Source organism: Meles meles, chromosome 1 (assembly GCF_922984935.1).
Source record: "Meles meles chromosome 1, mMelMel3.1 paternal haplotype, whole genome shotgun sequence".
In the NCBI taxonomy this organism is placed as follows: Eukaryota; Metazoa; Chordata; class Mammalia; order Carnivora; family Mustelidae; genus Meles; species Meles meles.
Window position 1 is genome coordinate 108,555,017 of NC_060066.1, and position 14,024 is coordinate 108,569,040.

General features: G+C 50.0%; 1 protein-coding gene across 3 annotated transcripts; it reads left to right on the forward strand.

Moving 5' to 3' along the window:
- Window positions 1-96: 96 nt before the first annotated feature.
- Window positions 97-6,331, forward strand: LINGO4 (leucine rich repeat and Ig domain containing 4). Of its 3 annotated transcripts, none has more exons than XM_046006668.1 (2): window positions 97-1,612; window positions 3,770-6,331. In XM_046006668.1, exons 1-2 carry the CDS (start codon window positions 1,591-1,593, stop codon window positions 5,860-5,862), a joined length of 2,115 nt encoding a protein of 704 aa, XP_045862624.1. In that variant the 5' UTR covers window positions 97-1,590; the 3' UTR covers window positions 5,863-6,331. The 3 variants fall into 3 exon arrangements, with proteins under 3 accessions (XP_045862624.1, XP_045862634.1, XP_045862642.1); XM_046006678.1 differs by having other exon boundaries at window positions 3,993-6,331; XM_046006686.1 differs by having other exon boundaries at window positions 4,068-6,331.
- The last annotated feature ends 7,693 nt before the right edge of the window (window positions 6,332-14,024 follow it).

Genomic DNA, 14,024 nt, shown 5'->3' on the forward strand with positions numbered 1-14,024 from the left:
GTCTAAAAAAACAAAAAACAAAAAACAAAAAGAACGGGATATGTGGAGAATATGGATGTAATGGGGGTAAGGGCCTGGGATAATTTTTTTTATGGCATTTGGGTACAGGGATAGGGTACAGTTGGAGGCCAAGAACATCATAGATAGTTAGAACTCAAACCACTTCTGTGCACTTTAGAAATAGACTTCAGGCGTCAGCACAAATCTGAGGAGAGACACACATCCACACACAAGGAAACACACACTCACAAACTCAAACTGCAATTCTGCACCTCTGTAGACACATTTAACCTAACACGATTTCTGTCTTCCTCGAGGCCACAGCTCAGAGGTACTTAGTGGCCTCAGGGAAAGAGTCCCAATCCTGAGGGACCCCAGAACATTCTCATGGTGTACCAGTCCACCAACCTTATACCTGGGGTGGCCCAAACTCAATCCCAGCCCCAGTTGTCAGCACAAGAAACCCCAAAAGAAGAAGAGATGATTGGACACTGGTCGGTCAGATGGTCCCTGGAAGAGTCCTCCTTCATTGTGCGGAAAGGAAATAGATGTCATTTCATCCCAACTCCAGCAGGGGAGAGACCAGGGAACAGGATAGACACCTGTGTCTCTGGCTGTGATCATGCCCCAGAACTTCTCTTGGCTTTACAAATCACTGTGAGCCCTCCTCTGAGGGATAAACAGCCGGTGATGTGGGGGTGTTGTGTTCCTTTCAGGGGAGGGGTTTAGTCAGCTAAACATAAACCCCAACTTGTGCTATTCTTCATAAAACGACTTTAAAGCCCAGAGGTATATGTGGCAGGGACAGGGGTAGGGGTTCTTAAATCCAATTACAGACAAGCTACTCTCCTGTCTCATTCCCATGTGGAGACCCAGGTTTCTAACCCAGCGACCCATGAACATAATGAGGACTGCAGCCCCCACTCTGCGCAGCCCTCCAGGGAGGCCTGGGAGCTGCTGCTCAGGAACCCCCACCGAAGGAGTCTCAAACTAAGAACCATGGGAGATGTTCCGGACTGAAAACTTTCCCCACAAAATGCTACCCCTGGGGGATATTAAGACTGAGAGGCTGCACAGACTCTCCCTGCATCTGGGAGACTAAAAGACAACGCTGAGGAGGGTGCTGGGCCCCAGAGCTCCCCAGGGGGGAGTTAGGATGTCCACAAGAGACCCTTTCGAGTTGCTGGCTGCCTCTACCTCCTGACCCCTCCTGGACCCCAAAGTCTCCCTGTGCACTCCCCTCCCCTTCACCTGCCTGTAGTGGCGCTTGCTGCAGCCCTCCCTGGTTGCTTTATTTATTTATTTTGCACCAACAGGGTTGCTGCAGACTCATTCTCGCCTGGTTTAAAAAGAGAGAGAGGAAAAAAAAAAAAGGAGAAATGCTTTCTGGCTCTTTTCTCTACCTCGGTCTTGGCAGCAGCGGCCGCAGCAGCGACAGCAGCCACAGTGGGCAGGCGGGCGGGCGGACAGCGGGTGGCAGGCAGCGAGGAGTGAGACACACCCGGAGGTACAGCCAGCCCCCACCCCAGCCCTGGGGTGCAGCTTGAATGGGACGGCCCCCAGCCCCAGACAGATGCAGTGTCCAACTTGATGCCACCCTCCAGCTTCTCCGGTAAGTGACCCCACCCCCTGTCCCAAGGCTGTCCCCAGCCCCCCCCCCCCCGCCTCCCCTCCTGGCTCTGGCCAGCCATTGATCTTGGCCCAGCTGGACTTCAATGGGAAAACTAAAATGTCCCAGAGGCCCCTGTGGGGAAGGACTCTAAGGAGACCTCCCTCCATCTCCCCAGTGCTTCCTCTACCTCTGGGATGGGTTTTTCCCACATTTCAGTGTGGAAATTCCAGAAATCTTTCCCCCAAGAGCCCTCTCCCCATGCAGGTCCCCACACCTCGGTCAGGTCTGCTCTAAAAGGGATAATCCAGGTTCAGATGTGTTTCTGGACTGCCACATAGACACAAGAAGAAGAAAGCTTCCTGTTCCCTGAAGAGATGATGCCCCAGACCCCACCCCATTTAGAGAAAGAAGTGGTTCTGACACCCATTTCTTCCTGCAAAAGTGGCTGGAAGCCAGTCCTGTAGCCATGGAGACTGGCAAGGGAAGTTTGTGATTAAATTAGCCACCTTAAAAATAAAGAAAAGGGGTTGTTCCCAGATCCCCCAGCCCCTGGCCCAGCAGGCTTTGGGGACCAAGAGGAAACTCACAGGAGTAGGAGGAAGGGAAGCTGGGTTACATGCTTCACTGCACTTTTGCTGAATGCACAGCAAAAAGGACAAGCAGGAACTGCAGCGGTTGTGAGAAAGAGCTAGCAGTCCGGGGGACTTCCCAGAACAGGCACAGGGACAATGAGGGACACTGGGACACGTCTGTCCCATGCCAGAAATACCTGCTAGGTTGGGCTGGGGACAAGAGGAGACTGAGCAGCAGCCTTGGCCTGCCCCGTGCCCTTCTCTCTCATCCCAAGCCTGGGGACAGTGTCCTGCCTCCCTCTGCCTCTCTGATCTTCAGTTTCCCACTACCACAGCAGGAGCGCCGCCAGAACAGCCCTTCTAAAGGGGGGCTGTGGAGCCTCATTTCAATCACAATCCGGGGATGTGATCCCCCCGAATGGGAAGAAGTCCTACCATCTCTTAAACTGCCTCTCCTAAGTTCCACATGGGAGAAAATGGGGCATGTGGGAGAAAACTGACCCTGCAGGGCCCAGACAGCCTGAAGCCCCAAAGGCCATCTGGATCCGCAGCTAGAAAGAAACCCAGGCAGACTGACACCCAGGGAACATCACTTGTCTCTAGTCCCATCTCTTTAGCCCTCACTTGCCAATTCCAATACCTCCCCTCCCTTGTTCAGTGCCCTGTTGACATTAAACAGGGGAAGTTGAGGGTGAGTTCACCATCTACCAGGCCCCTTCTCCTCTAGCACCTCGATCACTCCCTGGTGGCCATTCTGCCCACCATCATCGTGATTCCACCGAGGCCCTAGGTTCCCAGAAAACTCACTTGCAGTCCACAGGCTCTGCACACCGCCTCCCCCAGCGATCGCTGTGCCAGCCGAGGGCTCGCACGCTCCCCACCCACAGCACCAGGCCGGGTGCTGTCTCTCACCTGTCAATGCATTCCTGGCTCACAGCCTGTCTCTTGTGCATCACTTGGACAGCTGAGCCCAAAGGGGACAAGAGAGCTCCCTCAGATTAACACCTTGGACTAAATCAAAACACCATCGAGGAGGAATAGAAGAGAAGTCTGAGACTAAGGACCAAGCAACAACCTCAAATCTTGGGCATCCCTTGGATCCCTCACATACCCCAGTGTCATCTACTAGGGGATTGCCCTTAGAGTTCTTGTGAGGGACTCAAGTGCCCCCTGTAGCCTGTACCGTGGCTGAGGTGAAGCTTGGCTGTTGTCCACATGGGGATTTCGGGGAGATTGGATCTTGCTCATTCCGGGCTCAAGGCCAGACTGGAGAAGGGCAGAGGGGCAGTAAGTGCAGCCTGGGGGAGCAGAGCTGAGCAGGTTTCCCAGCCTTGGAGGACTCAGTCAAGGTGAGGACCTCACTCCAATCTTAATCCAAGGATGTGATTCTCCCTGAGCTATGGGGGCAAAGCTAGAGGCAGATAACATGGGAGAACAAGGGTCAGCAGAGAGTGGGAGGGCAGGGCTTGGGGAGAACAAGTATCAGGGAGAAGGGACCAGAGGTATTCCTGGATCTCACAGATACAGGAAAAAAACAATACAGGAAGACTCAGAGTTACTTCCTTGTTTCCTGTCCCATCCATAGGAAACTTTCCCCATTGGAGTCAGGCTCAACTAGGGTTCCATGAGCCAGTAAGCACTTGGCCTGGTGTCCAGGGCTGGGAGCAGGAGGAAAATAGAGATTCTCCGGAGAGGAGAATGCCCAAGGAAGGTGCCCAAGGAAGTGGTCCACCAGTGGTGCTTCCTGGGTCTCCACCCTACTCGCTGGCAATGCCGAGACAGATAGCTCCATCTCTCTCTCCTCTAAGGAGGCCCAGGGAAGGCCGGGGTCACCATCACCTGAAGTCACTTTCCATAAAGGACCATGTCATCATCTATTCCAGGACTGAAGAGGGTATGGCCATGGCCACAGCTCCAAAGCGAGCCTGGCCCCCTTGGCCCCCTCTCCTGTTCCTGCTCCTTCTGCCTGGAGGGAGCTGCGGTGGGTGCCCTGCTGTCTGTGACTGCACCTCACAGCCCCGGGCAGTGTTTTGTGCCCATCGGCGACTGGAGGCTGTGCCTGGAGGACTCCCACTGGACACTGAGCTCTTGGACCTGAGTGGGAATCGCCTGTGGGGGCTTCAGCGTGGCATGCTCTCCCGCCTGGGCCTGCTCCAGGAGCTGGACCTCAGCTACAACCAGCTGTCCAGCCTGGAACCCGGAGCTTTCCATGGCCTCCAAAGCTTACTCACCCTGAGGCTGCAGGGCAATCGGCTACGAATCATGGGGCCTGGGAGCTTCTCAGGCCTACCGGCCCTCAGGCTACTGGACCTCCGCCTCAACCAGATTGTCCTATTCCTTGATGGAGCCTTTGGGGAGCTGGGCAGCCTCCAGCAGCTGGAGGTGGGGGACAACCACCTGGTGTTTGTGGCTCCAGGGGCCTTTGCAGGGCTGGCCAAGCTGAGCACCCTCACACTGGAGCGCTGTAACCTCAGCACAGTGCCTGGCCCAGCCCTAGCCCGCCTCCCAACACTGATGGCCCTCAGGCTTCGAGAACTGGACATCGGGAGGCTGCCAGCCGGGGCACTCCGGGGCCTGGGGCAGCTCAAGGAGCTGGAGATCCACCACTGGCCATCTCTAGAGGCCCTGGAGCCCGGGAGCCTGGCAGGGCTCAATCTTAGCAGCCTGGCCATCACCCGCTGCAATCTGAGCTCCGTGCCCTTCCAAGCGCTCCATCACCTGAGCTTCCTCAGGGTCCTGGATCTATCTCAGAACCCCATCTCAGCCATCCCAGCCCGAAGGCTCAGTCCTCTGGTGCGGCTCCAGGAGCTCCGCATGTCCGGAGCATGCCTCACCTCCATCGCCGCTCATGCCTTCCACGGCCTGACCGCCTTCCACCTCCTGGATGTGGCGGATAACGCTCTTCAGACCCTAGAAGAGACAGCCTTCCCTGCTCCAGACAAACTGGTCACCCTGAGGCTGTCCGGCAACCCCCTGACCTGTGACTGTCGCCTCCTCTGGCTGCTACGGCTCCGCCGCCGCCTGGACTTTGGCGCATCACCCCCAGCCTGTGCAGGCCCCCGGCACATGCAGGGGAAGAGCCTGAGGGAGTTTTCAGACATCCTACCTCCAGGGCACTTCACCTGCCAACCAGCCCTGATCCGAAAGTCCGGGCCACGATGGGTCATCGCAGAGGAGGGGGGGCATGCTGTTTTCTCGTGCTCTGGAGATGGAGACCCAGCCCCGACTGTCTCCTGGATGAGGCCGCAGGGGGCTTGGCTGGGAAGGGCTGGGAGAGTGAGGGTCCTAGAGGATGGCACGCTGGAGATCCGTTCAGTGCAGCTACAGGACAGGGGAGCCTACATCTGCGTGGTCAGCAACGTTGCTGGGAATGACTCCCTGAGGACCTGGCTAGAAGTAATCCAAGTGGAACCGCCAAACGGCACCCTCTCTGACCCGAATATCACCATGCCAGCTATCCCAGGGCCCTTCATCCTAGACAGCAGGGGGGTCGCTATGGTGCTGGCAGTGGGCTTTCTTCCCTTCCTCACCTCCGTGACCCTCTGCTTTGGCCTCATTGCCCTCTGGAGCAAGGGCAAAGGCCGGGTCAAACATCACATGACCTTTGACTTTGTGGCCCCTCGGCCCTCTGGGGATAAGAACTCTGGGGGTAACCGGGTCACTGCCAAGCTCTTCTGACCTTTCCTTCCATGGTGGAATTCCAGCCAAGATACAGAAAGGAAGAAAACCAAGGCTCCTTGGACCAGAAGCTAGTCCCACACTCGCCTGCCTCGTGCCAGCAGCTAAGGATGGTCTGCCTCCCCATGCTTTTGCAGTTTGAGGGTCCCAGGGAGCAGAAGATACAGATCCATAGTCAGCCCGGACCTCCCCAACCACCCTTCCCCCAACAAAACAGGAAACATCCCCAAGGCTCCAGTCTACTTGCTCGCACTTACGCCCTTTAACAATCACTACCAGGTGCCAACCACAGCTATAAGATCATTGCAGAGGTGGGGCTGGGAAGTGTCGGTTGCTTCTCAGTGTTTCTGCTCATCAACCAGGCAGTCTCCCTCTTTTTTTCTGCTCTGTCCCCTCCCCAGGCACAAGGAACTAGGGTCAAGGACCTCAGGGTAGGAAGATGTGAATGTGCGATGGCGGTGGGTGGCGGGGTGGCGGGGTGGGGGGGTGGTGGGGGTGGTGTCACACTACACATTGACGCTATGTCTGCATGAGCTTCCAATACCTGTCCCATCTGTCACATTAAACTTGCTGCCAAATGGCCATGACAGTTGCAGCCTAAATGAAGTGTGATATCGGGAGTTTTATTTCACTCTTTTTCCCCCTTCACTGTTAGCAAATCTCTCCCTTCCTACGCTTTCTGCCTGCCCACTGAGCATGTATCCCAATGGGCTTGCCTGATATACAGGCTTGACACAGAAGGAGGCCCAGAGATGTTCTGGAGAGACTCCCCATCTATTTCAGTTTCAGTTCTTTCCCTGTCCTCTGCATCTGTGCAGCTGGAGAGGGAGAGGTCCTCCACCTTCCAAGAGATCTGCTGCAGAAATACCAGTCTAGGACACCCAGCTCCTTCACTTCTTTCTCATTCTTATTGGGATCTCCGAATCATGATCTCCCAACACAGATCCCTAGTGCCCTGGAGGAAAAGTATAAAGGGAACTCCTAGAAAATGCCTAACAAAAGCAAGGATCTGCAGTTGTGCTAGGAGAGAGTCCCAGAACCCAGCGGGACCAGGCTTGAAGAAAACAGGCAGGAAGGGGCACCACACACTGTAGTGAAAAGCAGAGGAAAGAGGAAGCAGCAGGTTCTGGCTGCCTAGTTAATTTCCACTACCTTTCTGCAGGTGCCCCTTGTTTTCCTGTTTAGTGCAGCCCCAGTGGGAAGCTGTCTCTGGATAGAGGTCACTGCTGAACAGAGACCCCAGGTACAGAGGAGGGGTGGGAGGAGATGCTGACTGCCTCTGAGTGTGCTTCAAAGAGAAAGCAAGGCAGTACCAGAGAAAAGGAGAGATTCCAGAGGCAACAGCACCAGCATCATCAGAAGGGGAGGAGCGAAGGGAGGGGAGGGGCAGGGAGGAGAGACTGAGAATTGGGGAGTCATGTGGCCCTAGGGAGCCTCTCTCTGCAGCAGCATCTGCTCAGTGTCCTTAGCTCCCCTCTGCCCTCAAGAGCCCCCAACCACCCCACAATATGCAAGCATCATGAGACTCCTAGCAATTCCTGCTGCTCACGTCCTTGCTTCGAGGAGACTCCACTAATTAGATTAATTAAGATTCCCAGCTCAAACTGTCCCTGACCAGAGAGGGGAGCAGGTGCCCTCCAGGAGGCAGCCAGACTTGACCAGCATGCAAGCTCTTCAGTGGGGCCCAATGAGGATATGAGAGGGGACCAGAGGTAAGAACCCAGCAGGCTGGGGAGTGAGGCTGGAAAATCCAACAATCTTGAGAAAACAGTATCCCTGAGCTTCCAACCTCATCCCCCCAAACCCCAACCCAATTCTCTTACATCCTGGCAACTGCTCCTCTCCAGTTTGTAGGGCACCGAAAAGGTTTCCCTGGCACAGCCCTTTCCCCTCTGAAATCTTTCATGCACAGGTTACTAGGTTGGGACTTGGAGGTCTAGTACTAGAGGTTCTCACTCTAGTTGCCCACTCTGCAATGCAGAAGAGGGCAGAAGCAGCATTGCTGTGCAGACAAATCTCTGGAAAGCCCCCAGAGGCAGTGGGGGACAGATGACATGCCCTAGAGCAAATGATGCAGCTCCCTGGGTCCCACAGTCTCTAGAGCAGCACTGCCCAAAAGCAAGAGAATGTGAGTCACCCATATAATTTCAGATGGTCTCGTATTTCGTGGAAAAAGCAAAGAGCCCAGAGATACCATAACATTTTGATACTATATTTTATTAAACCCAGGGCACCCAAACTATTATCATTTCAGCATGTTATCAATATGAAAATTAGTAATGAAATAGTTTACATTATTTTTCATATTACATGTTTGAAACTCAGTGTCTATTTTACACTTATAGCACATCTCAATTGAATCACTAAATTTTCCCAGGAAGACGCAAGCTGTTCATAGGTTTCATAAAAGTCATTGTTGAAAAAGGGGGTTCACACATCCACCTTGTTCCAAATATATTAAAAGTTTTCCAATAACTAAATCAAGTATCAGTTTTAATATTTAAATGTAGCCCTCGAGAAGCACATTCAGCCTGGGGAAAATGCCTGTGGAACTACCGCCCACTAACACCCCTTGTTTTCCCTACACAGTTTTTCCTAGAGCCCTTTGATGTGGCAAGGTCACTGTGATAAGCACTTCCACAGCTTGTCCAAGCACCAGCAAGCCAGTTCTTTATCTTACCTGCCTGGGGAGGCTGCCCTCAGCCCAGGTGTGACTGTACGGGGGGGTGGGGGGGTGGGTGTGTGTGTGTGTGTGTGTGTGTGTGTGTGTGTGTGCGCGGGGATGTTACTAAGGACCACATAGTAGGGGCAACCCAATAGTGGCTCTCTGCAGGGTCAAACAGATTGAGGAACTTGCTCAAGGACACATACTAGTTAGTGAGGCAGCTGTTTTTGAACTCGGGGTTGTCGGGACTCAAAACCCAAATGCTTCCCACCAAGTATGCTGCTTTAGTCGTTGCCTGCTCCTTTGACCCCTCCCCAGGGCCTCTCCATGGAAGGGTCTGACCTGGCTCTTCTTCCACCCTACCACTCAGAACAAGTCTCTTAGGGGGACACAGCCTTCTCTCCCTTCAGGAACTAAAGCGCCTGACTCAGGAAGCTGGGGGTTGTTTGGTTGGTTGTTACCCTTTCTTCTCATTTCCCTCTCCAAATGTCCTCGCTGCCTCTGCTCCAAGGACTGGCAGAAAGGGGCAGAAATTCCATGGATCAAATGATCTGAACTGAAATCCTGGATGCCAGCAACAGAGCCTCTCACAATTTGGAGTCTTCAAACTTCCTCCTTTTCTGGGTTCTAACGTCAAAAACCTCTTAGGTTATAGAGAGGCTGCTCGGTAATTTCTAGTATGGTAGAACAACCAGAAGGCCTACCTTCTGCCCACCCCTGCTTGACAGAGCCTTCCTGAGATTACCCCATCCTCCCACTCTCCTCTCTTCCATTTCAGACATGGTCTCACCTAAGCTGAGAGAAATTTGGGCCCCAAAATACTCGGGCAGCATTTGGGCACTCCCCATTTTGGCCCCTGACAGATTCCAATTTCTCTATTTCCTATGCTATGTTGGATCCCTGATTCAAGGATGAAAGCCCTGCAAGACAATGATCCACAGCTTTTTTTGGAGTCACAGACCCCTATGAGAATGCCTGGAGTGAGCTATGAACAAAAATGCTTATAGATTGTCCTCAGTCACCCTGAAACCATCACAGACTCCACGGAAGGCAGGTGAAGAAGCTCTGCCATCAGAAGCAGGGGCCGGGAAAGCTGAGGACAAGCCTGCCTGTACTCTCTGGGGTCCATCATAAGGAAGGAGAAAAGGCTGGGAAGGACTATGGCACAGAGTGGATGTTAGCACAGGTCAGGGCAGCTTCTCCCCTCCTTTGTTCCCCTCCTCCCACCAGCTTCCATGTCTCAGTGGGATGCAGGAGAGTTCGGGGTGGGGAGGGAATTTTGCCCAAAGAAAAGAGTGTGGTGGTGATTCCGGATGGAGAGCATTTGATATCAGGGACTCCTGAGTCCTCTTCCTCCAAATTGCTCTGTAAGGAGAATTAAGTAGGAAAACATAGAGCTGAGTGGTGGAGACCAGAGAAGTAGAGGACACCTGCCACAATCCATCCATCTGCTCTAAAGACTAAAGAGCAGCACAGCATAATTGGGGTTGCTGGTTTCGGATGCAGAGCCTTGAGTCATGGGGGAGGATGGGGTAACTCCTACAACAGACAAAGGGAGAAATGAATGCTGTTTTCTAAAAACTCAGATGGCTGAATATTGTATGCCTGGATTGTTTGCCTGTTGTCCAAGCAGGGAACTCTGTAAGCAGGAAAGGCTCTGGAACCAGGTTACTGCCTTTGAGAACCTCTCACTGCCCAGCCTTCTAGCTAAAGTCCACTTTCCTGCTTAGCTTATTGAATGGAAACATCTGCTCACTGAATGCTCTGGAAAACCCAGACCTTACGTTAACTGGTATCACCTGCTCCTGCACCCTTCAAGGGAAGAGGACAGACTCTTCAAAACTGAAGATAAGGACACAGAAATTGCAATTCATTCAATCCCAGCCTCATAACCCAATCTTTCAATCCTGACTCGGGCTCTTGGAGGGGTACATGAGATGACAAATCCCAAATAGGAGTTGAGACTTTGGAATCCTCTCACCTAAAACTGTCCCTTCTACTGCCAACCTCTCTGTTCAGCCAATTAAAAGTTAATTAGAAGTCAACACTCCTTCAAAAAATTTCTGCGAAAAGGGATTAAACCTGGTTTTCTGCTGTTCTGATTAAGAAATTCCTCCTGTGGTTAATTTGTAATCCTTGTTTTTGGACTTCCACTTCATATCCTTTTTGCCTACCACCTCCTATTGGAACTAGAAGATAATGGGTCCATAAAGCAGGCCTGTACTTTTTATAGCAACAATGGTTATTCTTGCTTAGGTCTGAACTACTGGTTTACCTTTTTAAAAGTAAACATGGCTATTGCAATCAAGGCAGTCAAATACTGAGGAATAATCTTAACAAGAAATATGTAAAGTCTGTATGACAAATACTTTAAAATGCTGCTGACGGAACACCAATGGCTTAGATGTGTATGTAGGAAGATTCTGTATGACAAACACAATTCTCCCTTGGGTAAACTAACAATATGTGGTTCCAATAAAAATAAAATTAACAGTACAATCACAAAGTACCTTGGGGTATATTCTCACAATATATTACACAGTAATGAGAACTAATGGAATAAAACTACACACAACAATATAGCTGAATCTCACAAAAATAATGCCGAACAAAAAAATCTAGACACAAATAAGTACATACTGTTTGATTCTCTTCATACAAAAAACAAAAAGAGGCAAAACTAGTTTGTGTCAAAACTAGTTTTTGTCAAAAGAGCCTTTTACCCTTGAGGGGAGTAGTGACTGAGAAGGAACAAAACGGTGGCTTTGAGTGGTAATGTTCTGTTTCTTGATCTGGTGTTGGTTACACAAATGTGTTACATTTTTGAAAATTCATCAAGATGTATTCCTTTCAGGGTGCCTGGGTGGCTCAGCTGTCAAGAGTCTGCCTTCCGCTCAGGTCATGATCCCAGCATCCTGGGATCGAGCCCCATATTGGCTCCTCCTTCTCCAGCTCCCCCATGCTGGTGTTCCCTCTCACTATCTCTCTCTGCCATAAATAAAATCTTTTAAAAAATGTATTATTTTCATCTGTGTACTTTTCTATATGTATATTATACATCAATTTTTAAAATTTTGATGAGAAAATTCATAATGTACAATAATTTAAAAAAACCAGTATGGTACTAGAATTGAAAAGAGATCAATGGAACACAAAAAAATCCAGAAACAGACTTGAATACATATGGCAATTTGGGTCTTATAAAGGTAGAATTCAAAAAAAAAAAAAAAAAAAAAAAGAAGGAAATATGGGTTCATTCAATAAGTAGAGATGAATAAAACAAAACTAAGTTGGATATCTATCTCACACTTTTACACCAAAATAAATTCCAGGAGAATATTTACATACAAAAAAAGACACAATTAAAGTATTTTTTAAAAACACTGGAGAATTTCTTAATAATCTTATAAGCTTTTCTAAATATTATAGGAAACCCAGAAGTCATTTAAAAATAGTGATAAATTCAAATACATAAAAGTAAAAATATTTGCCTACCAAAATTACCACCATAAGCAAAGTAAAAAGACATAGGACAAACTGAGAAAAGGGAAAACTATTTTTAACTTATATATGAACAAAGAGCAAATAAGACCTAATAACCAATATAAATATGAAAAAAGTATATGAACAATTTACAAAAAAAAAAACAACTGTAACTTAAATGTACTAAAAGATGCTCAACCTGACTTAAAAGAAATGAAAATTAGGGGCTCCTGGGTAGCTCAGTCAGTTGAGTGTCCTACTCTTGATTTCAGCTTAGGTCATGATCTCAGGGTCCCAAGATGGAGCCCCACTGGGGCTCTACAGAGCTCAGGGAGGTGTCTGCTTGAGATTTTCTTTCTCTCCCTCTATCCCTCCCCCCTTTGCTCTCTCTCACACTCTCTCTAAAATAAATCTTTAAAGAAAATAAGAAATGGAAATTAAGATTACAATAAGATACCATTTACACTATGAGATTGTCAAAAATCAGAAAGCATAAGTATGTTACCAAACAGGTCCTTTTCATACACTGTTGATGGGAGAGAGAATTTAAAGCTTCAGTGGAAGGCAAATTGGCAATACATACTTTCTTTACCAAATTTTTTTCAAATTTCATTGCTGATGGAATGAAAATGAGAAAGGTCTTTGGGAATTTGCAAAATTATATCTATCAAATGAAAAACAATGCACACACTTCTTTGACCTAGTATTCTGCTGTCCTAAGGATTTATTATACAGATAAACATCAGCCAGATGAAATATACTTGGGTATCAATATAATGTGAAAGGACTGGTGAAATATATCTTAATACATCCCTCAATCTTACGGTGAAACCTACTATGAAGCAGGTACATATGCTGTGCTGGTAAGCTATCTAGGCTATATAATGGCAGGAACAGTACGGATAATAAATTATCGACTGAGAAAAAAAATTTGTGCATATATATATATATATATATATATATGAATGATAGGTGCATGTTTACTTGTGGGGGCGCGCCTGGGTGGCTCAGTGGGTTAAAGCCTCTGCCTTCCACTCACAGGTCATGGTCCCAGGGTCTTGGGGTCCAGTCCGCATTGGGCTCCCTGCTTGGGAGCCTGCTTCCCCCTCTCTCTCTGCCTGCCTCTCTGCCTACTTGTGATCTCTGTCAAATAAATAAACTCTTTTAAAAAAGAATATCTTGTGAAAAAAATTAAAAGAATGTAGTAAAACTGGTTGCCTCCTGAGGGAAGAGAGACCTTATTCACCGTAATAACCTTTAAAGTCTATGAATTTTGTAGAATGTGTATGTATTACTTATTCAAAATGTACATTTTAAAAATTAATACAAAGCGAAAACCTGAGACCCAAAGGCACCGCTCCAGTTGACCAAAGATACCATCTGGCGTTCCTTCAGCACGCACCGAGTGCTCATCGTGAGCCAGAGCGACAGAAGATAGTGCCAAGACCTCCACGTTACGAGGAGCGCCCAGCTTCCACGTCCCCGGGTGAGCCCGGGGGAGTGCGGGGTCCGGCTCGCGAGGCTCCCAGCCCGCCCCACGGCGGTAGCAGGGCCCAACCGTCCTTAACGGTCCACGGTCTGGGAAGGTGGCTGGAATGCCCTCTCCCCAAGGAAACCGCCGCCTGGGAAAGCCCACCCCCTTTGCCGCGCTGCACAGAACGGGGGCCCCCAGCTGTGCCTTTGCTCCGGTCGCCAACCCGCTCCCCTCGATCCCTAGGAAAGGGCGAGTCCCTGACGCCCGCTCTACCCGCTCCCTTACCACGGGGCGCTCCAACTCGGGTCCCTCTCCATCTCCCCAGCTGCCGTGGCCGTCTTCATCGTCTGTCCACTCCGAGCACCTCCTTCCCCTCAACTTCCCCATCTCTACCGAGCCTGTTTTATGTTTTCAAAAAAAAAATTGTTTTCCATGCCTCCTGAGTCCCTGCCACAGTATTAGGACCCATCAAGGCAAAAAATCACAGAGGAAAAGTGGCGGAGCATCGCCATCGCCGGTCAGGAGGCTGCTCTCCCCACG